This window comes from Oncorhynchus tshawytscha, linkage group LG03 (assembly GCF_018296145.1).
Source record: "Oncorhynchus tshawytscha isolate Ot180627B linkage group LG03, Otsh_v2.0, whole genome shotgun sequence".
In the NCBI taxonomy this organism is placed as follows: domain Eukaryota; kingdom Metazoa; phylum Chordata; class Actinopteri; order Salmoniformes; family Salmonidae; genus Oncorhynchus; species Oncorhynchus tshawytscha.
The window spans coordinates 7,694,144-7,716,741 of record NC_056431.1 but is presented as its reverse complement, the minus strand read 5'-3'; the positions used below and the strand labels follow the sequence as shown (position 1 = coordinate 7,716,741).

The 22,598-nt window shown below is 46.9% G+C and overlaps 1 protein-coding gene across 2 annotated transcripts in view; it reads right to left on the bottom strand.

Annotated features, from left to right (window-relative positions):
* Positions 1–22,598, bottom strand: part of LOC112226164 (multiple epidermal growth factor-like domains protein 8) — a 31,336-nt gene that overhangs the window by 2,787 nt on the left and 5,951 nt on the right. Inside the window, exons 8-42 of one of the 2 annotated variants that reach the window (XM_024390462.2) lie at positions 20,604–20,802; positions 20,178–20,323; positions 19,850–19,960; positions 19,588–19,751; positions 19,050–19,151; positions 18,758–18,905; positions 17,933–18,096; positions 16,708–16,911; positions 16,380–16,583; positions 15,979–16,224; positions 15,747–15,865; positions 15,500–15,631; positions 15,123–15,320; positions 14,645–14,884; positions 14,309–14,493; positions 11,897–12,110; positions 11,401–11,644; positions 11,151–11,283; positions 10,769–11,019; positions 10,491–10,601; positions 9,269–9,387; positions 8,843–9,080; positions 8,497–8,668; positions 8,056–8,219; positions 7,699–7,834; positions 7,372–7,603; positions 7,067–7,193; positions 6,768–6,984; positions 6,428–6,642; positions 6,086–6,281; positions 5,636–5,804; positions 4,360–4,552; positions 3,984–4,154; positions 3,551–3,681; positions 59–191 (exon numbers count right to left, since the gene is read on the bottom strand). In XM_024390462.2, coding sequence (XP_024246230.2) covers positions 59–191; positions 3,551–3,681; positions 3,984–4,154; positions 4,360–4,552; positions 5,636–5,804; positions 6,086–6,281; positions 6,428–6,642; positions 6,768–6,984; positions 7,067–7,193; positions 7,372–7,603; positions 7,699–7,834; positions 8,056–8,219; positions 8,497–8,668; positions 8,843–9,080; positions 9,269–9,387; positions 10,491–10,601; positions 10,769–11,019; positions 11,151–11,283; positions 11,401–11,644; positions 11,897–12,110; positions 14,309–14,493; positions 14,645–14,884; positions 15,123–15,320; positions 15,500–15,631; positions 15,747–15,865; positions 15,979–16,224; positions 16,380–16,583; positions 16,708–16,911; positions 17,933–18,096; positions 18,758–18,905; positions 19,050–19,151; positions 19,588–19,751; positions 19,850–19,960; positions 20,178–20,323; positions 20,604–20,802 — 6,128 coding nt within the window. The remainder of the gene's footprint in view (positions 1–58; positions 192–3,550; positions 3,682–3,983; positions 4,155–4,359; positions 4,553–5,635; positions 5,805–6,085; positions 6,282–6,427; positions 6,643–6,767; positions 6,985–7,066; positions 7,194–7,371; positions 7,604–7,698; positions 7,835–8,055; positions 8,220–8,496; positions 8,669–8,842; positions 9,081–9,268; positions 9,388–10,490; positions 10,602–10,768; positions 11,020–11,150; positions 11,284–11,400; positions 11,645–11,896; positions 12,111–14,308; positions 14,494–14,644; positions 14,885–15,122; positions 15,321–15,499; positions 15,632–15,746; positions 15,866–15,978; positions 16,225–16,379; positions 16,584–16,707; positions 16,912–17,932; positions 18,097–18,757; positions 18,906–19,049; positions 19,152–19,587; positions 19,752–19,849; positions 19,961–20,177; positions 20,324–20,603; positions 20,803–22,598) is intronic. The other variant, XM_024390470.2, reaches the window with a different exon arrangement.

The window sequence follows — 22,598 nt, the reverse complement described above, 5'->3', positions numbered from 1 at the left end:
CTGTATCAGTATACCTGCTTGTAAACTGTGTCTAGTGCCTGCACCATCCTATCCATACCTGTGTTCTGTAGCAGTCCTTCCTGTCGCTCTGCGGGCTGCTGAGGCAGGAAGAGGTCTCTGTGTTGTTCTGACATGGGCAGCCTGTGCCGTCATGTTCATTACATGTGTCCGCATGGCCATTACACTGACACCTGCAGGTGGGAGGAACAAAGAGCATTTCAGTTCTCTGTGGGATTCAGCCCTCCAAAGTGCTTTTTACAGAATCACACCTTCATCAAGAACACTCTTCTGAAGTGCACAGTTTGGAAATGGGCGGCGGAAGGAAAATGGCGGCGGAAGAAATGGCAGCAGTTTACGGGCGCCCAACCAATTGTGCAATTAAGTGTTTCTTTGTGTGTAAACTTATTTTGTACATAATGTTTCTGCCACAGTATCTTACGGCAAAAAAATAGCTTCTGGATATCAGGACAGCGATCACTCACATTGGATTAGACAAAGACAGGACATACTCCAAACACCTGACAAGGCCAACATCCCAGTTATTGGCAAGAGGAAGAGACGCAGGTACAGAGGACACAGAGCGGGGTGCCTTGTAAGGATCCGCAGAAAGCGAGTGGGAAAGCTGCCGTTACCATCAATATTACTCGCCAACGTGCAATCATTGGACAAAAAATTATACGAGGAACGATCACGAATATCCTACCAACGGGACATCAAAAACTATAATATCTTATGTTTCACGGAATCGTGGCTGAATGATGACATGGACATTCAGCTAGCGGGATATATGCAGCACAGGCAAGATAGAACAGCACACGAGGGGGGTCTGTGCATATTTGTGAACAACAGCTGGTGCACGAAATCTAAGGAAGTCTCTAGATTTTGCTCCCCTGAAGTAGAGTATCTTATGATAAATTGCAGACCACACTATTTGCCAAGAGAGTTTTCAGCTCTACTTTTCGTGGCTGTTTATTTACCACCACAGACAGATGCTGGCACTAAGACCTCACTCAGTCAGCTGTATAAGGAAATAAGCAAACAGGAAACCGCTCACCCAGAGGCGGCGCTCCTAGTGGCCGGCGACTTTAATGCAGGGAAACTTAAATCAGTTCCACCTTATTTCTATCAACATGTTAAATGTGCAACCAGAGAAAAAAAAAATCTAGATCACCTGTACTCCACACACAGAGAAGCGTACAAAGCTCTCCATCGCTCTCCATTTGGTAAATCCGACCACAACTCTATCCTCCTGATTCCTGCTTACAAGCAAAAATTAAAGCAGGAAGCACCACTGACTCGGTCTATAAAAAAGTGGTCAGATGAAGCAGATGCTAAACTACAGGACTGTTTTGCTATCACCGACTGGAACATGTTCCGGAATTCTTCCGATGGCATTGAGGAGTACACCACATCAGTCACTGGCTTTATCAATAAGTGCATCGAGGATGTCGTCCCCACAGTGACTGTACGTACCCCAACCAGAAGCCATGGATAACAGGCAACAGTCACACTGAGCTAAAGGGTAGAGCTGCCGCTTTCAAGGAGCGGGACTCTAACCCAGAAGCTTATAAGAAATCCTGCGACGAACCATCAAACAGGCAAAGCGTCAATACAGGGCTAAGATTGAATTGTACTACACCGGCTCCGACGCTTGTCTTGTGTGGCAGGGCTTGCAAATTATTACAGACTACAAAGGGAAGCACAGCCGCGAGCTGCCAAGTGACACGAGCCTACCAGATGAGCTAAATCACTTCTATGTTTGCATTGAGGCAAGCAACACTGGAGGCGTGCATGACAGCATCAGCTGTTCCGGACGACTGTGTGATCACGCTCTCCGTAGCCGACGTGAGTAAGACCTTTAAACAGGTCAACATACACAAGGCTGCGGGGCCAGACGGATTACCAGGACGTGTGCTACGGGCATGTGTTGACCAACTGGCAGGTGTCTTCACTGACATTTTCAACATGTCCCTGATTGAGTCTGTAATACCAACATGTTTCAAGCAGACCACCATAGTCCTTGTGCCCAAGAGCACTAAGGTAACATGCCTAAATGACTACAGCCTTTCAAAGCACTTCATGCTATGGACTTGAGTGCTACGGGTCTGTAGTCATTAAGGCATGTTACCTTAGTGCTCTTGGGCACAAGGACTATGGTGGTCTGCTTGAAACATGTTGGTATTACAGACTCAATCAGGGACATGTTGAAAATGTCAGTGAAGACACCTGACAGTTGGTCAACACATGCCCGTAGCACACGTCCTGGTAATCCGTCTGGCCCCGCAGCCTTGTGTATGTTGACCTGTTTAAAGGTCTTACTCACGTCGGCTACGGAGAGCGTGATCACACAGTCGTCTGGGATTTTTGCTCTCCGTTCTTGTGATCATTTTGACCCCACGATTGTCTTGGTGTGTTTGCAAATAAATTCATAAAAAATCCTACAATGTGATTTTCTGGATTTTTTCCCCCTCATTTTGTCTGTCATAGTTGAAGTGTACCTATGACGAAAATTACAGGCCTCTCTCATCTTTTTAAGTGGGAGAACTTGCACAATTGGTGGCTGACTAAATACTTTTTTGCCCCACTGTACATACTACCTCAATCAGCCCGACTAACCGGTGCCTGTACATAGCCTTGCTGCTATTATAGCTTTGCTACTGTTATTTTTCACTGTTTTTTTACCGTTGTTTTTATTTCTTCACTTATCTATTGTTCACCTAATACCTTTTTTTACTTAGAAATTGCATTGTTGTTTAGAGCCTGTAAGTAAGCATTTCACTCTAATACCTGTTGTATTCGGTGCATGTGACAAATAAACTGATTTGATTCGGATGGGTGTGAACACCAAAATATGGCTCATGTCCCTTTCATCCATTAAGCAGTGGTGTAAAGTACTGAAGACCTACTTAAGTATTTTTTTGTGGTATCTGTATTTTTCTTTACTATTTATATTTTTGAAAACTTTTACATTCCTAAAGAAAATGTACTTTTACACCTTACATTTTCCCCGACACTCAAAAGTACTCATTACATTTTGAATGCTTAGCAGTACACAAAAATTGTCACATTTCGCACACTAAACAGAGAACATCTCTGGTCATCCCTACTGCCTCTGATCGGACAGACTCACTAAACAGAGAACATCTCTGGTCATCCCTACTGCCTCTGATCGGACAGACTCACTAAACACAAATGCTTTTTTAAATGATGTCAGTGTTGGAGTGTGAACCTGGCTATCCGTAAATAAAAAATAAAAATAAAAATTGTGCCACCTGGTTTGCTTAATATAAGAAATGTTAACTTATTCATACTTTTGATAATCAAGTATATTTTAGCAACTACATTTACTGTTGATACTTAAGTATATTTAAAATCAAATACTTTTACTCAAGTAGTATTTTACTGGGCGACTTTCACTTTTACTTGAGTCATTTTCTATTAAGATATCTATACTTTTACTCAAGTATGAGATTTTAAGTACTTTTTCCACCACTGATTGCAAGTGAATTAGATGTGGCTAGAGGTTCATTTGAAAGGAATCACTACTCACTTGTCACAGTTCCCCTGCAATAGGAAGTAGCCGCTGAGGCAGCTCTCACACTTGTCCCCCACGCTGTTGTTCTGGCAGCTCACACAAACCGCTGAGTCCTCTGTAGGACCCTCCGACACCCACTGAACAATCTGATAAAGGAGAGGGAGTTCAACAAGAGAATTGCAGTTAAATGACATCCAAGGTGGTATACCCGTTCCTACACAGTGAGTTTCTAGCTTGCACATAAATCTCTTTAATTACTTGTTACTTTTATTTCTTATCCGTATTTTTTTTACACTGCATTGTTGGTTAGGGGCTCGTAAGTAAGCATTTCACTGTAAGGTCCACACCTGTTGTATTCGGCACATGTGACTAATAAAATTTGATATGACCACAAAAGATGTTGTTGATCAGATCCAAAGTAATGCATTAATAAACTCAAAGCACTTACTCTGTCTGGGTCCAGAGGGTGGTCTTGGGGGTGGTCTAGCGCCCTCTTGTGTTCGTCCCGGGACAGACACACTGCGCTGTTCCCCCTGCAGAACTCCCGACAGGGGCGGCACGTCCCCCCGCCCACCGCCAACCCCACATACAGGGGCTTACACTTCTCACAGTGATCACCCTGGAACAGGAGAGAGAGAGCCACAAACATCCGTATAGGATACACTGAATGAACTGAGAATCTGACCTGGGATCAGCACCAGTGTGTCACTAGTGTTTTGGCACTCAATATACACACTGGGCTGTGACATGCATAATCTTACAGTTGATGTGCTGAAATACTGAGTGTGTGTGTATATATGTGCGTGTGTGTCTGCCCCACTCACCATAGTGTTGTTTTTACACTCCAGACACTTGTCAGGCTCAGACACTCCTTTACAGTTGCTGTGTTTGTTACAGCGACACTGAGACGAGCAGTTGTCCCCCACAAAGCCAAAGTGACACTGACACACTCCCGGGGACACACAGGTCCCGTTGACACAGCCCTGAGCACAGACTGGCTCACACTGGCCTGACGCACTGCAGAGAGGGAGTAGAGAGAAAGAGGAGAAACAAACAGATACTATGTATGTATATGTGTGTGTGTGTGTGTCTACTGAATTTGTAGCTCTGTTTGTTTCCAAGTTTTAATGTCACATGCACAAGTACAGTGAAATGCCTTTCTTGCAAACTCAAAACCCAACAATGCAATAATCAATGTATTACTAGAAAAAAACACGAGAAATAAGAAATATGAAATACACAAAGTAAGCAATAAGGATACTATATACAATAAATATTTAGAAAGTCTGTTCCAATACCATATTTACATGTGCAGGGATACTGGAGTGATGGAGGTAGATATGTATAGGGATAAAGTGACTGACTAGGCAAAAGGATATAAGATAAACAGAGTAGCAGCAGCTTGTATGTGAGTGAGTGAGTGGGAGGGTGTGTAGAGTCAGTATAAATGTATGTGCATTTTATGTGTGAGTTAGCAGATGATGGTGTGTGTGTGTGTGTGTGTGTGTGTGTGTGTTGGAGTGACAGTGTGAGTGTGTAGGGCCCTGTGAGTGTGCTTAGAGACAGTGCAAATATTGAAATAGAAGGTCAATAAAGATACAAGACAAACTCAGTCTGTGTAGCTATTCTGTTAGCTAATTATCAGGCTTATTGTTTGGGGATAGAAGCTGTTTAAGAGCCTGTTGGTGTCAGACTTGATGCATCGGTACCACTTGTTGTGCGGAAGCAGAGAAAATAGTCTATGGTTGGAGTCTAACAATTTTTCGGGCCTTCCTTCCACACCTCCTGATAAAGATGTCCTGGATGGCAGGGAGCTCGGTCCCAGTGATGTACTGGGCTGTCCGCACAACCCTTTGTAGCGCCATACGATCGAGGTCGGTGATGCAGTCAGTCAAGATGCTCTCAATGATACAGCTGTAGAACCTTCTCAGGATACTATGTATGTATACCAACTGAATATGTAGCTGTGTTTGCAGGACAGGTGGAGTGATAGTACTGATGATTGTGATGATGATGAGGTTGTGTGTGTGTATAGCTGTGGAGGTATCCAAGTGCTGCTACTTCTGCCGTTAATGATGATTGTGACGTGTGGCTTCCTACCGGCTGAGAACGTAGCCCTGCTTGCAGGTGCAGTGGTATCCCTGGGTCAGGTCATGGCAGTCCTGGGTGATGTTACAGTGGTGGTGGCCGTTGGCACACTCATCCTCCTCTGGGCAGTGGAGGAAGGACCAGCTACGGTTTCCTTGGGGACACACTCCCTCACTCACACCTGACACACACACGGGGTAAAGTGAGGAGAAGAGGTAACTTGAAATAGTTAGTTATCGGGAGTAGAGAATATAACACTAAATGTCGGACAATAAAGTTGTATTCTATAAAGCTCATATTTTATTCTCTCTTGCTGTAATATATACATATATATATATATATATATACACACACACACACACACACACACACACACACACACACACACACACACACACAGGATCTATTATTCTATCCTATAAAAGGATATTCTCAAGATCTACTTAATTCTGTTCCCCTCACCGTCGAGGCCTCCCTGCTGGCAGAGTCCAGCCCCGTTGCCCCCCTGGGCAGCACACCAGCCACACTGGGGCCAGGCGATGCATTGAGAGCACTGGGTGAGCTGAGCGCACTGGGGGGAGCAAGAGTCCCCACCAGACAGCAGACGACCACACTGACCCGCCTCACAGCGCAGAGGCACGAAGGACGGACTCACACACTGGAGAGGAGAGGGGGAAGGGAAGGGAGGGCAGAAATATAGTCGTGTTCATTTTTTTAAGCTACAATGCAGAAATATATTTTTTGCAAAACATTGACATAGATATGGCCCTACCCCGCCACCCACACAGTCTGTCTCCGTCTTACCTGCTGCAGTGCCATGCTCCACACACAGTGCTGCCAGCCCCCGTCTGAGCCCCGGGAGCCCAGGCAGAGGTTGCAGGTGCTGAGGTGGTGGCAGGGGGGCGGGCAGGGCAGAGGAGGGGAGGACTCCACCTGCATGGGGGACACGTTGAGCAGGGCGTAGCTGAAGCACGTCCAGTCGTAGGTGGGGTTCACACTCAGGATGCGCCTGGTCTCGCCTGGGTTGACCGCAACACAACTTGTAAGAGAGTAGTTCTCAGTTATTTCAGCCACAACTTAGTCTAGTGGTCTACCCATAGAATCCTGTCCCTAGCAATAGAAGGTGAATGGAGGTGTCTCTCACCGGTGCGTTTGAACTGGCGTGTCCACATGCACTTCCCTGAGGCGGTGCACTTGGGGCAGTCGGAGGCCTCACAGCTGGTCTCAGTACAGTTGCTGGACAGGAAGATCTCTCTCTGGTTGATCCTGCAGTCGTGTTCTGAGGTGCAGCTGACTGTACTGCTGATGCATGCTCCCTCTGGACAGTTGGTGCACCACTTACACTGCAGAGCAGACTGGGACTGACAGAGAGGGGAGGTTAGTGTGTGTGTGTGTGTGTACTGTCTGAGCTGATGTTTGTGTGCATTTGCGTGTGTATATTACCTGTGAGGGGCTAGAGAAGGTCCTGGGGTGGCGTGCCAGACACTCGCTGCAGGTCTTCAGTCTGCGACACTGGTCTGGTAGACGAGGGGTGGGGGAGCAGGGAGACTGACCAATGGAACAGCCCAGTCTGAGAGACAGGGACAACACACCATAAAGAGGGAGAGAAGGGATAGTTTGTCACTAATTCTGAGATAGGGAAAGAATAAACATGATTACATAAAGTGACAACACCAAGAAACACCTCCAAAATAAAAGACAGTCACAACTTGGAAACAACATAATTCCCATGATAACCATAGCTTTACCTCTCAGCAGTATCAGAGGCGGCGCAGGTACCCCTGCACCAGACACAGCTGCCTGTGGTGGTGTTGCAGGCCTCGGGCGTGGGCAGCAAGGCACAGGGGTCAGAGGGAAGGGTCAGGGTGAGAAGACGCCCCAGGGTGACCCCGTTGAACCCCCCAGAGAGGAACAGCCGCCCACCCCAGCCCACCATGGCCAGAGACACTGAACGGTTAACCGGCTCGCCCACCGCCGAGTCTGAGCGAGAGGAAGGATAATCTCCACATCATCATCAAACTGAGCATATACGCAGTGTTTTGGCTAGCCACATGTAGTGTCAGTCACACAGTTACCTGGCTGTATCCAGGTGTTACAGTTGATCTGGTACAGAGACACTGTGTTGCTGTAGTCCTCCACTCCTGTCCTCCCTCCCACGATCACCATGGTGTCTTTTATCAGGGCTGCAGCGTGGAAGAAACGGGACAGGGGCTGGGGAGAGAGAGGGAGAAAGTGAGAGAGGGAGAAAGAGGGAGAAAGTGAGAGAGGGAGAAAGAAAAAAGAACGTGTTAATATAAGAAAAATTGTTAAGATATAATGACGATGTCATCAATTAAGACCAGCCTGGGAACATGTAAAAGCTGTTTAAATACCGGTTAGCTAGTTGTGAAAGAAGCATGTTCTCGTGGTAAAGCTGCCGTGGTAGTACCTACCTTATTCCCCTGTGAGGGGACCAGTAGGGACCAGGTGAGGTTGGCATAGTAGAGACTGTAGAGCTCTCCTGAAGGCTCCACTGTCTCCACGTGGAAGCGGTAGCCTCCGAACACGTACACGGCGTCTGTCTGCTTGTGGTACACAGCCGAGTGGCCATACAGACCTGAAGAGAGGACAGGACACACAGGAGTCAGTCAAGAGACAACACGGGAGGGTTAAGGGTTAATCAACAGACTGGTAAATTATGCAACATCATAAGGGACAGCAGTTTACAGTTCATGGTGTCAGAAATAACTCTTTGCTCCAACCATAATGGATGCACCTCAATCTTTATATTCTATGCCTACTTAGTGGGAGAGGTTCCACGAAAGCTGAGTAGGGACTTTCCAGATTGGCAGGTACTAAGTGAGTTAATGAGTGCAGGTGGAAGTCCTTCTGACCTGTAGGAGGTGTGCCGGTGTGGGGAGCGACGGTCCAGTTGCCAGAGTGGATGTTGAACTCCAGCAGGTGATGGTTGAAGCCGTTCTCTGGAGAGTAACCTCCGATGAGCAGCATAGAGGAGTCCCGACGCACCGTTAGAGTATGACCTGCCACCGGTGGCAGCACTGAGCTCTATGGGGGAAGAGGACACAGACTAATTGGTTACATAGAAGTCTATAGTAAATTGAATCGTGCGGTGTAGGCTGACAGTTAACCAATATTTTATGTTTAGTGTTTTTTTGTTCCTATATTTTCTCAAGTAAGGCAAGATGGTGGATAACTAAAACTAAACAAACCAACTCTGACCTTGTGCTGTCTCCACACCAGACTGCTGAGGTTGAGGCTCCACGTGTCCATGGCGACGCCCTTCTGCGTGACACCGCCCACCACCAGCATGAGGTTGTGAGTGGCTCCCTGGGCGTCAGAGAGAGGCTCATGACTGGCCAGGAGGGCAGAGGCGTGGTGGTAGCGGGGGCTGGGGGTGGAGCCTTCCTCCACTGAACTGGTCAGCATCTGAGTCCAGCGCCGCTCCAACACAGAGTACCTGAACCCACCAATCAACACAGAGAGGGAAGAAAGACAGAGAAACTAATTGATATGCTAATAAAGTATACTAATTGTTACTTGTCATTTCAAACAATTACAACAACAACAAAAAATTGCTGTTTCATAAAAGGCATCTTTAAATGAACGCTAATAAAAACACAGGCATTAAAAAGTCATCCCCCCCACCTGTAGACATTTCCCAGGATGCCCTCTGAGAGAGAGAGGCCTCCATACATCCAGAGGTTCCCCTGGGGCCCAGACACTAGAGAATGGCCCATCCGGTGGAGAAACCTGTGGGCCTGGTTCTGTGGAGGGAGGGGGAAGTTTAACCTCTTGAGTGTAGGGGGCAGTATTTTGATGTTTGGATGAAAAACATACTCAAATGAAACTGCCTATTTCTCAGGCCCAGAATCTAGAATATGCAAATAATTGTCAGATTAGGATAGAAAACACTCTAACGTTTCCAAAACTGTCAAAATATTGTCTGTGAGTATAACAGAACTGATATTGCAGGCAAAAACCTGGGGAAACTCCACCCAGGAAGTGCTGTTTTTCCTGAAACCTCTCTGATTCATTGCATGCCTTCCCTCCATTTAAATGGAAGTCAGCCAGATTCATTTTCCTATGGCTTCCACATGGTGTGAACAGTCTTTAGACATAGTTTTAGGCTTTTATTCAGAAAAATGAGCGAAAAAGATCACATCGCGTCATTGGATGGCTTGGTGCCAGCAGAGTTTTGCATGCGTGAGCAGCTTGGAGCAGACATTTTCTCTCTCACTCCTATAGAAAAAGCTACGGTCCGGTTGAAATATGATCAATTATTTATTGTAAAAACAACCTGAGGATTGATTATAAAAAACATTTGACATGTTTCTACAAACTTTACGGATACTATTTGGAATTTTCGTCTGCCCCGTCGTGATCGCTCGAGCCTGTGGATTTCTGAACATAACACGTCAACCAAATGGAGGCATTTCGGATTTTAAAATAATCTTTATGGAACAAAAATAACATTTTTTGTGTAACTGGAAGTCTCGTGAGTGCAAACAGCCAAAGATCAAAGGTAAGAGATTCATTTTATTGCTTTTCTGACTTTCGTGACCAATCTACTTTGGTGCTAGCTGTTTGTAATGTTTTGTCTGCTGAGAGAGATGTCCTAACATAAACGCTTGGATAGCTTTCGCCAAAAAGCTATCCAGGTGGATTAACAACAAGCTAAGCTGTGTTTTGCTATATTGCACTTGTGATTTCATGAAAATTAAATATTTTTAGTGATTTAATTTGACGCCATGCAATTCAGAGGATGTTGACGAAAATGATCCCGCTAACGGGATGGGTGCGCCAAGAAGTTAACAATGTGACACTCTGTGGTGGGAGTGTTTTTATATATGTGTGTCCTGGTTCTTACCGCTGTGAGCTGTGTGTCCAGTAGGGTTTCCCAAACTAGGCTGCTGGAGTCCAGAGGGGTGGAGCAGTCAGAGCCGCCCCAACCGTCTGCACATACACACACTCCCAGAGACTAAAACGTACACATAGAGAGAGAGAGGGTTAACATTAGAGACACACAAGAGACTGCAATATATAGGAACAGGATAAACAAAGAGGAAAACATCAAAACACCAAAAAAACAACAATGAGCATTCAAACTGTCTTGCAGTCACAGTGCTAGTGTTCAGTCCCTCTCACCAAGTTACAGGAGCCTCGGCCCTCTGCTAGCCCACAGCCCTCGGGACAGAGGGGCCTGTCGCAGTACGGTCCCCCATACCCCTGAGTACACTGGCACAGCCCCTCGCTGCACTGCGCCCCTCCCTGGCATACGGGTGACCCATCCTCCCCCGCCTCAGAAACCTGACGACAACGCCGCACCCAGAAGGAGGCGTTGAAACCCTGAGGGCGGTCGGACGAGACGTTGGCCTCAAAGTACACAGAAATCACACCTGGGAGAGAAAAACAGAGGGATCAGAGAGGGAATCTTTCAATACTAGTCATGATATTTACAGTCAGAAAATAAGGAGAAGGAGAAAAACTTTATTTTAAAACTTTTTAAAAAATGACTAGAAGTTTTAACCTGAAGTGGCCTCCACTGTAATTGGCTGAGTCCGGGTCGTCCCACAGAACGCGCCAATCAGGTTGTGGTCTGAGTGCACCACCCCGTTGCTCAAGAAACGAGGCAGGCCATCAAACACGTAAACGTAGGAGCTCTGTGTGTGAGAGACAGAAAATACATCTCAGGCCATGGGAATGCTGGTGGCTCTGTTCACTACAGCACAATAAACATCAGTCTGTGTTGTAGGAGTTAGTGTGTAGTTAGTACTCACAGTGCACTGTGTGTAGGAGTCTGGGTGCAGGGTGAGAGCCACAGGAGGGCACAGCTCGCCAGGCTCACAGGGGACCAAGTGCTCAGAGACAGACAGGACCCACAGACAGTGGGAGAGCCCCCCCTTCCCCCCGACGCCCCCTCGCCACCCCAGGGAGGACGAGATGGGGAGTTCAGAGAGGGGTGACTGGTGGGACAGGATCACAGAGCGCCCCTGACACTGACGGAAACAGGTGCCATTATTCCTGAGGAAGAGAGAGTTGTATAAGTGATATGCATTAAGTGAGAGAAATTCAAACATTCAAATGTATAGTGAAGCAGGTTCTTAATTACAGAGCACATAGCAACTAGTTGCTGATGCACAGTACACATACTGTTCTATAAAACAGATCAATTACAGAATGCCTATTATTTTCCCCTTGTAATGCTGCAAAACTAATTTCCTCACTGGGGATAATACATCCACTCATCCAGAGTCCATTGTCTGTCCCCCTCACCTGGGGTCTCCGTAATATCCAGGCAAGCAGGATTCACAGTGTGGTCCCTGGGTGTGGTGTGTGCAGTAGCATTGGCCTGTCTGATTGTGGCAGAAGCCCAGGAGGGGGCCTCCATGGCCGTTACACTGGCAGGGCACACAGCCCCCGCCCCCGGCCAGCGCAGAACCAAAACTCCCTGGTCGACAGTGCTCACACTGGAGACCCATTGTCCAATCTGAGGAGAAGGGAGAACGGAGAGCACATTAACTAATTAGAGAAAGTTATAACTTTTGAAATTAATAAACTACAGTCGTGGCCAAAAGTTTTGAGAATGTGAAAATTTAAATGTGTCAAAGTATGCTGCCTCAGTTTGTATGATGGCATTTTGCATATACCTCAGAATGTTATGAAGAGTGATCAGAGGAATTGCAATTAACTGCAAAGTCCCTATTTGCCATGCAAATGAACTGAATCCCCCAAATACATTTCCACTGCATTTCAGCCCTGCCACAAAAGGACCAGCTGACATCATGTCAGTGATTCTCTCGTTAACACAGGTGTGAGTGTTGACGAGGACAAGGCTGGAGATCACTCTGTCATGCTGATTGAGTTCGAATAACAGACTGGAAGCTTCAAAAGGAGGGTGGTACTTGGAATCATTGTTCTTCCTCTGCCAATCATGGTTACCTGCAAGGAAACACGTGCTGTCATCATTGCTTTGCACAAAAAGGGCTTCACAGGCAAGGATATTGCTGCCAGTAAGATTGCACCTAAATCAACCATTTATCAGATCATCAAGAACTTCAAGGAGAGCGGTTCAATTGTTGTGACGAAGGCTTCAGGGCGCCCAAGAAAGTCCAGCAAGCGCCAGGACCTCCTCCTAAAGTTGATTCAGCTGGGCACCACCAGTACAGAGCTTGCTCAGGAACGGCAGCAGGCAGAAGACTTTTGGAGCCACTTCTCTTCAGGAAAAACATCAGGGACAGACTGATATTCTGCAAAGGTATAGGGATTGGACTGCTGAGGGCTGGGGTGAAGTCATTTTCTCTGATGAATCCCCTTTCTTATCGTTTGGGGCATCCGGAAAAAAAGCTTGTCCGGAGAAGACAAGGTGAGCGCTACCATCAGTCCTGTGTCATGCCAACAGTAAAGCATCCTGAGACAATTCATGTCTGGGGTTGCTTCTCAGCCAAGGGAGTGGGCTCACTCCCAATTTTGCCTAAGAACACAGCCATGAATAAAGAATGGTACCAAAACATCCTCAGAGAGAAACTTCTCCTAAACCATCCAAGAACAGTGTGGAGAACAACAATGCCTTTTCCAGCATGATGGAGCACCTTGCCATAAGGCAAAATGATAACCAAGTGGCTCGGGAACAAAACATCGATATTTTGGGTCCATGGCCACGAAACTCCCCAGACCTTAATCCCATTGAGAACTTGTGGTCAATCCTCAAGGGGCGGATGGACAAACAAAAACCCACAAATTCTGACAAACTCCAAGCATTGATTATGCAAGAATGGGCTGCCATCAGTCAGGATGAGGCCCAGAAGTTAATTGACAGCATGCCAGGGTGGATTGCAGGGGTCTTGAAAAAGAAGGGTCAACACTGCAAATATTGACTCTTTGCATCAACTTCATGTAATTGTCAATAAAAGCCTTTGACACTTATGAAATGCTTGTAATTATACTTCAGTATTTCATAGTAACATCTGATCAAAATATCTAAAGACACTGAAGCAGCAAACTTTGTGGAAATTAATATTTGTGTCATTCTCTGTTATGAATTTGATGTATAATGACTAAATGATGTATACATTTAAAGTAATGATAGGACTATATCTAAAAGAATTCTACCCTGTCTCTGTATAATGATGAAGAATGTTTGTCCATAAGAAAAGAGGGACTGTTACCAGGCAAGGAACTGTGGCAGACAACTTGTGACCACTGTGAAACTTATAACAGGGAAGGAAGTCTCCCCACCTAGGGAGGGGAGAAACCTTGGGCTTGCAGTAGATTGTGTAACATGATTCCAAGCAGGATGTGATAAGCGATGTATGCGTAGGAGAAGACTTGTAAACTAGATTGTCATTGTCTGAGAGGAGGGACATTTATGACGAAATGGGAGATATATAAATCAATGTACATGATGATTGGTAGAGCTCTTGTAAATAAACGTAAATAAACGTTGCTGACTATTGTAGACTGGCCTCTGTCTGTTTCATTTCAACAAGAATCTTACAAATTCTTGGTAGCAGACCGAGTAGTTTAATTGAAGTTCAGTTTATGAATATTGAGAACATAATTCTCTTAACATTCTCAAAACGTTTGGCCACGACTGTATATTTAGTTTTTCTGGTCATCTTGGGGTGTTGCTGTAATTTTTCCTTTTTTGGAAGGCTTAGAATGGGCTGATATTTATGTCTGTCTCACCCTGGCAGTGGTCACAGATGCCTGGGGCAGTGATACAGGTGCTGTGGAAGTTACAGCCACAGTCCACGTCACACTCCACCCCGCTCAGCACCAGTGTGGCTGGGTCAGATGTCCAGCCCAGGGAACACTCACACTCAAACCGCGGGCTGCCGCTGCACTGGCCCTCACGACACTCATTATAACAACTGGAGCAGAAAGAGAGAGGTTGGTTTTAGGAGAATAGAGTTATTCAGAGAACGAGACATAAAAGCTAGTGGAAGGGAAAAGGGCTTGTCATGATAGGGAGGATGAGAGGGAGAGAAAAAGAGCGTCAGGGAGTGAGAGAGAGAGGCTCACGTCTGGTTGCAGTGCAGGGTGCCGTCCCCGGTGTAGCCCCTCTCACAGTGGCACTCAAAGGAGGTGGGGGTGTTGACACAGGTGGCGAAGGGGTGGCAGCTGTGGAGGCCCAGCCTGCATTCCTCCACATCGGGACAGCTGGGGTAGGACCAGACTGGGTCCCTCTCCCCCTCCTCCATGTGCTCCAGCTCCATCTCCATCTCCATGGGCCGTGGAGGGGCCAAGGTCTGGGGCTCAGGACTAGAGGGGGAGGAGGAATAACAAGGTTCAGCATTACATCCTAATGCAGAGAGGTGGTCTGGTATTGACATGGTAACTTCACAGGCAGGTCCAGTGTACGTAGGCATTAGTTACACTGGACCTGCTCAGATAATGATTTTTTCCATCACCACAGCCCATTTTGTGGGCTTGTCCTCAGTTGAAGTCAAACCTGGGTAAGTAAGCATTTTGAAGTATGGTAGTTTGCTGGTCATCATACCTGGTAGCCCGTACTTCATCGACAGCCACACTGCAGTTATACACAGAGGGGTCGTCCATCCCTCCCCAGTCTCCTCGTAGACACCTGCCGATGGTGGGGTTGTTGTAGTCTCCACACCAGCCGCACTGAAACGTCTGGAGACAGTCTGTACAGGTGACCAGAGCTGAGCATTGCTTACACTGGGGCACTGAGTGAACACTGGAGTGGGGGAGAGAGGGATGGAGGGAGGATTGGGGGAAGGAGGGAGAGGGAGAGAGAAAAGGTTATTGAACGTTGTTGGTACATAATAGATTCTAAATAGGAAAGAGAAATAAGATTAAACCTCCATTTTAAACTGCTGACTACAGGAGTTCAGCTCATTGGTTCTAATGGTTTACCTGTCATACCAGTCCCTGCACTCTCCGTAGGGATACTTGGTGAGGTAGGCAGCGAAGTAGAAGCAGGCCTGGGCCGACTCACACCACGCACACTGACTGGAGTTAGACAGACACTCTCCACACGTCCTCCTCCTGTTTACAGAGGTGGGGAAGGGAGAGAGAGAGAGAGGTGGAGAGAGTTACATAACCTAGAAGTAATTGCCCCAAGCAACATTATATTACGATGAGCCTGACAGTGGGTACTCACTGGTTGCAGACTTTAGGGCACCTCTCTGGGTCGCGAATGGATCCATCCAGTCTTCCCCGTCGGCTGCATTGGTAGTCACCCTTCTTGCTGGAGTTGATCTGCCACTCACAGTAGTGGTCCTGTCGGCCAAAGATCATAAGAGTCAAAGGTCTATAAGATCTATAAGGGGAGTATAAAAATATAAAATGTTTTATGACGCTAATGGCAGTGGTGTGTTCTGTATGTTAAATACCTGAGTGCAGGCGGAGCAGTCCCTGTACTCCTCACAGAGGGTGCATTGTGGCGGGGCCAGCAGCAGGTGGCGTTCCCCTCCCCCCTGGTCCTCCGGGCAGGGCTCCAGGTCAGGCAGTGCACGGAACAGACAGCGGCCCAGAGATGGGCACCAGCCACAGGACTGGTCTGACAGACATGCCAAGCAAGACTGGTACCCCGAGCAAGAGCCAGAACGGTACGGCTCCAAGAACAGGAAGGAAATCTCCTACAGAGAGAAAGAAAGGAGATCAACAAAAAAAAGAGATTGAGAGACAGTGGGAGAAACAAACATCTTCAATATTGATGTTAAGGGTATTGAGCCTCAGTATTACTGTGAAAACCTTTTGTTTATAAAATGTGTAATTGTCAGCTGGTACTCACACTTCCGCCGGGCAGAGCGGTTCTGTTCCAGGTCAGGGCCATCTCACTGGTCTGTCCAGAGCCTGAGTTGTTGAGGTATCCCTCGGCCTGGACCAGGTAGCGGTTCCCCCGGGTCAGGTTGGGAAACAGACGACCCATGTCAGGACGGGACAGCAGCTTCGTCTCCTTCTCCTGGTGAGCTGCCCAGCGACCTACCACCTCCTTCTGAGTGGAGGAGGAAGAGGGAGTGAGAGAGTTCAGTAAAACAAATTACAGGCTGGATCTACTCGTATCTCTCAAAAAATGTGTAATGTAAGCGACCATCTCCCGCGCTTTCTCCCTCGCTCACCAGTTGCAGGGAGTTGGGTCCAGCAGCCATGCGGGCCTCAAAGTGTAGCCTCTGTATCCGGGCCCACATGGAAACTGTCTCGGTGGGAGGGGGTGCAGGTGGAGGGGCACCCCACAGAGGGTGGATGAAGCCCCGGAACTGCAGGGTGACATCCATCTCTGTGGTGGGGCTGAGGATGATGGAGGTGCTGCGCAGGATGGACACCTGAAGGCGTGGAGGTTCAAGAGGGATTGGAGGGTGGTGTTACAACAGACAGCAAGGTACAACATGTCAGAAGTCAGCAGCATTACATTCAGTCAGATAAGAGTTTGGGAAGCCCACAGTATCTTAAGCAGGGTGGGAGGAGGGTAAGTATTTAGAGGGGCTTTAGAGACACAGTATAGCTAGAAGTAGAGGTAAGGTGGTACAGTGTCCTTGCAAAAGAAACTGGGGGTACGCCATACCGGTAAAACACGGGCCTATCATAATAATTCAAACAAAATGTCAAGAAAACTGTAGGCTACTACTCCATTATTTTTCATTACCGCATGTCAGAGGCATGAAACATTTGCGAATGGACTTGAAAATAAATGGGTGGTATTAGCCTACACTCCAAACTGTGATGTGGTTCGACGAGAACACTGACATTTTGACAAGCCAGAGTTAAGTGGCCGACACCAGGACAGCAGTGGACGCATAAATTATTGCCTAATGATAATCGCCAAATGTCATTACACTTTTTGGTGTTTTGTGCAAAAGATGTGGCTTTCCATTCACCACTGCTTGGAGGCTGGAACTATGTTGAGAGTGGATGAATGTGCCTGGATAACCTCGTAAAGGAGCCCTTTGAAGGGATTGTTTGACAAATCAGATGAAAACATCATGACTGGTTGTGTTTGTGAGGGAATCGAACCCACGAGCCACACAGGACCACAATACTTGGCGGTAGGGTTGTCACGAGTAGTACCAGTATACTGATACTCAGAGGTAATTGTGGCATGACACAAAACATGGAGCGGAGTAAATGTTCTGAGGAAACAGTCCCAATGTTGGAAACAAGCAGTCTGATGTCACCCAGAATTCAGTTTATTTTCCAAGCTATAACACACAATCTACATACAGTAGGTTTTTTAAAAGACCAAAGAGTTATGTCTGCTTTGTGTTTTCCTTTTTGCCATGGAAAATCAGTTATAGTAGCATTGCGATGTTGGCAATGTGACAACCTTACTTGGCGTGGCCTCTGTACCTTGTCAGGCTGGGAGTCATTGCGGGGGTGCTGGAAGGTGAGCAGGTGCAGCCCCGGGACATAGTTCTCAGTGCGACAGGAAAGGAGTGAGGTGAGGAAACGGGTACGCTCCCCCCACCAGCCATACGCCCCTGAGATCTGGTCCACACGGCAAGCACTTTGATCTGCAATACCGAGAGGGAGAGCTCATTAAACAACACACACAGTACCAGACCTTAATCTTACAATACTTTTCATTTTTATTTAACTAGGCAAGTCAGTTAAGAACAAATTCTTATTTACAATGACGGCCTACCAGAAGGCAAATTGCCTCCTGCGGGGACAGGGGCTAGGATTAAAAATAAATAACAAATATAGGACAAAACACACACACAACAAGAGACACCACAACACTACATAAAGAGAGACCTAAAACGACAACATAGCATGGCAGCAACACATAAAAACACAGCATGGTAGCAACACAACATGACAATATGGCAGCAGCACAAAACATGGTACAAACATTATTGGGCAAGAAGGTAGAGACAGCAATACATCACACGAAGCAGCCACAACTGTAAGTAAGAACGTCCATGATTGATTCTTTGAATGACGAGATGGAGATTAAACGCAGCGAACTGAAAAGAGGAGCGACCCAGGGATGTGTGTGCTTTGAGGACCTTTAACAGAATGTGACTGGCAGATGGGTGTTGTATGTGGAGGATGAGGGCTGCAGTAGATATCTAGTGGGGAGCCCCAATTCATGGTCCCTCATGTCTTTTTTCTCCTATGCATTTTAGCTTTTGATATTTGTATTTCCCCTCCTCCCTCTGTGCATCTCACCTGACACAGGTAGGCAGGACTCGTTCTGGACACACCAGCCGAAGTCACCGGGGGCACGGGGCAGGGAACCAGGAGCCCCACTGAACACCAGGCAGGACTGGCAGTCAGACAGAAAGCGGGCCAGGCCCAGGCACCCTGTGCTGCCACACTGGAGAGAGACAGTTGAACATTGTTTTTATCCATGGTCAAGTTAGATTCTTAGAAGGTGGATGGGGAGGACAGATTGAGGAGGTTTGGGTTGAAGATGGAGAAAAAGGGATGGAAAAAGCAGGGTGTTGGATAGGTGTGTTACCGGGTTGGTGGGTTGGTACTCCCGACAGCGGCCCTCACACCAGCTGCATTCTGGGTTCTTCAGACACATGCTCTCGTCTGGTGCCTCGGCACACACAGCGTCCTGACACACACAGAAACGGACAGTCAAAGATATACACACCACAGCAGAGCTCTCCAACCATGTTCCTGGAGAGTTACTGTCTTGTAGGTTTTCGCTACAACCCTAATACTAATAATTTGCTGGTTGATAAGATTGAATCAGGTTAGTTACAACTGGGGTTGGTGTGAAAACCTACAGAAGGGTATCTCTCCAGGAACAGGGTTGGAGAGCCCTGCACCACACTATACTGTGAACTACCACAAAATTGTGCACAAGAAATACAATGTTAACAAGCCCTGCGTTCAATCCCCAAAAAACATTATCACTGAAAAACATTATGCTTCAGGAGATGAGAGAATTGCAGTTTCAACCATCCTCCTCTCCCCCATTCCATATGCCCCCATCCACCATGCAATAATATTCCTTAATAAACTCTCCATCCCTCCCCCTTCCTTACTTCTTGACTCACCCGGTCTCCTGGGTCGCTGCTCACGAACAGTGGAACTTTGTACGCCACCAGGTCTCCACGGGCAATACCACTGTAACCCCCGGCAACCAGCAGCACCCTGCCCTCCATCACAGCAGCTACATGGGAGTACCGCCCTCTCACAGCCTCTCCTCCTGTACGAAAAGAGAGAGATGATTCAACATAAAGCAACATGAATATGTCTGTGTATGAGCGAGTGAGAATGTGTGTGTGTGTGTGTGTAGGGACTCACTGTGTTGGAGGCTCGACCCAGCTGACACCCACTGGTGACACCCCAGGTGGTAGAAGAAGATTTCCTCATCATAACACTTCTCCTCCTGGTAGTGGATGTGCACATTTCCCCCTGAGAGAGAGTGAGCAAGTGAGTGAGTGAGTGAGTGAGTGAGTGAGTGAGTGAGTGAGTGAGTGAGTGAGTGAGTGAGTGAGTGAGAAAGAGAATAAGAGCAATATTAGAGGGAAAAGGGGCTGGACAGCAAACAATTGTATGAATCCATTCAAGAGGTCTCCATCCCTTTCCTATTTTCTCTGTGATCTCCACCTCTGCCATACGTCCCCCTCACCATAGACCACCATATAGTTTCCGATGACGGTGGCTGAGTGGAAGGCTCTCTCCCTGGGGCCTGTGGCTGGGAAACGGGAACGGAAAGAGGTCCAGAACCTCCGGTCCACGTGGAATACATCTGTGGAGTTCACACGTACACTGAACCTGAAGGGGAGAGAGAGGCAGGAAGGAGGCAGATTATTTGATACAATAGAAACAGTCCAACGTTAACACAGACACCTGCTGAGACACAAATAGATACCAACACTACTGGGAATCCCACGGACACTGACACTTGGAGAAGCCAAGAACCTAGCGAGAACCTGTTCTTGCATTACCAAATAGCATCAAACACACACGACACAGTGTACCCTCAGTGCATACTTCAACTTTGATAATAAACACACATCACCATCAGCCCCACAATCCCCTCCTCCAACTGTACCTGGCAGTGGTAGGCCTGTGGCCCCCGTAGACCAGCAGGGCCCGGGACGGGGGGTGGAACACCATGGAGTGGCCTGCTGTGGCAGGGGGCTTCCCCCCAGTGGGCTGCACCGCTTCCCACACCCCAGACCCCCACACCCCAGACCCCCACAGACCAAACCGATACAGAGATGACGAGAACATATCCTCTTCCGTACGACCTGCAGGGGGAGAGGAGAGAAAGATTACAAGAGCACGTATTCACAACGGATAGGTACAATCTTAGGATAGAGTGAAGTATTGAGACAGTGACACATTTGTTGTTGTTTGGGTGCAGTACTCCAGCACTTTGCATTTCAAATGATACAATGGGCTACGAGGTTAAAGTACAGAGGATATTTTAATACATATTGGGTGAACTGTTTAGATAGAACTGCACTTTTTGTACATAATTCCATTGTGTGTGTATTAAAGAAGTCAAAAGTTTAGTATATGGTCCAATATTCGTAGTACACATTGATTACATTGAGCTTGTGGCTTTATAAACTTGTTGGATGCATTTTCTGTTTGTTTCGGTTGTGTTTCAGATTGTGCGTCCAAATTAAATGAATGGTAAATAATGTAGTGTCATTTTGGAGTTACCTTTATTGTAAATAAGAATATAATGTTTCTTAAAAAAACTTCTACATGAATGTGGATGCTACCATGATTACTCACTAGTCCTGAATGAATCGCAAATAATGTGGTGTTTTATTTGGATCCCCATTAGCTGTTGCAAAAGCAGGATCTAATCTTCCGGGCGTCAACACAAAACACAACATACAGTGCATTCGGAAAGTATTCAGACCCCTTGACTTTTTCCTAATTTTGTTCCGTTACAACCTTATTCTAAAACGAATTAAATAGTTTCCCCCCCCTCATCAATCTACACACAATACCCCATAATGAAAAAGCCAAAACAGGTTTTTATAAAGGTTTGCAAATGTATTCCCAAAAAATTATCTGAAATATTACATTTACATAAGTATTCAGACCCTTTCCTCAGTACTTTGTTGAAACACCTTTGGCAGCGATTACAGTCTTGAGTCTTCTTGGGTATGACGCTACAAGCTTGCCACACCTGTATTTGGGGAGTTTCTTCCATTCTTCTCTGCAGATCCTCTCACGCTCTGTCAGGTTGAATAGGGAGCGTCACTGCACAGCTATTTTCAGGTCTGTCCAGAGATTTTTGATTGGGTTCAAGTCCAGGCTTTGGCTGGGCCACTCAAGGACATTCAGAGACTTGTTCCGAAGCCACTCCTGTGTTACCTTGGCTGCGTGCTTAGGGTCGTTGTCCTGCTGGAAGGTGAACCTTTGCCCCAGTCTGAGGTCCTGAGCGCTCTGGAGCAGGTTTTCATCAAGGATCACTTTGTACTTTGCTCTGTTCATCTTTCCCTCGATCCTGACTATTCTCCCAGTCACTGCCACTGAAAAACATCCCCACAGAATGATGCTGCCACCACCATGCTTCACCATTGGGATGGTGCCGGGTTTCTTCCAGACGTGACACTTGGCATTCAGGCCAGAGAATCTTGTTTCTCATGGTCTGAGAGTCTTTAGGTGCCTAGGCAAACTCCAAGTGGGCTGTCATGTGCCATTTACTGAGGAATGTATTTTCTCCACAGAGGAACTCGGGAGCTCTGTCAAAGTGACCATCGGGTTCTTGGTCACTTCCCTGACCAAGGCCCTTCTCCCCCGATTGCTCAGGTTGGCCAGCTCTAGGAAGAGTCTTGGTGATGCCCAACTTCTTCCATTTAAGAATGATGGAGGCCACTGTGTTCTTGGGTATCTTCAATGCTGTTTACATTTTTTGGTACCCTTCCCCTGATCTGTGCCTCGGCACAATCCTGTCTTGGAGCTCTACGGACAATTCCTTCGACCTCGTGGCTTGGTTTTTGCTCTGACATGGACTGTCAAATGTGGGACCTTATATAGACAGAAAATACATGTTTTTTTAGTTTAACTAGGCAAGACATTT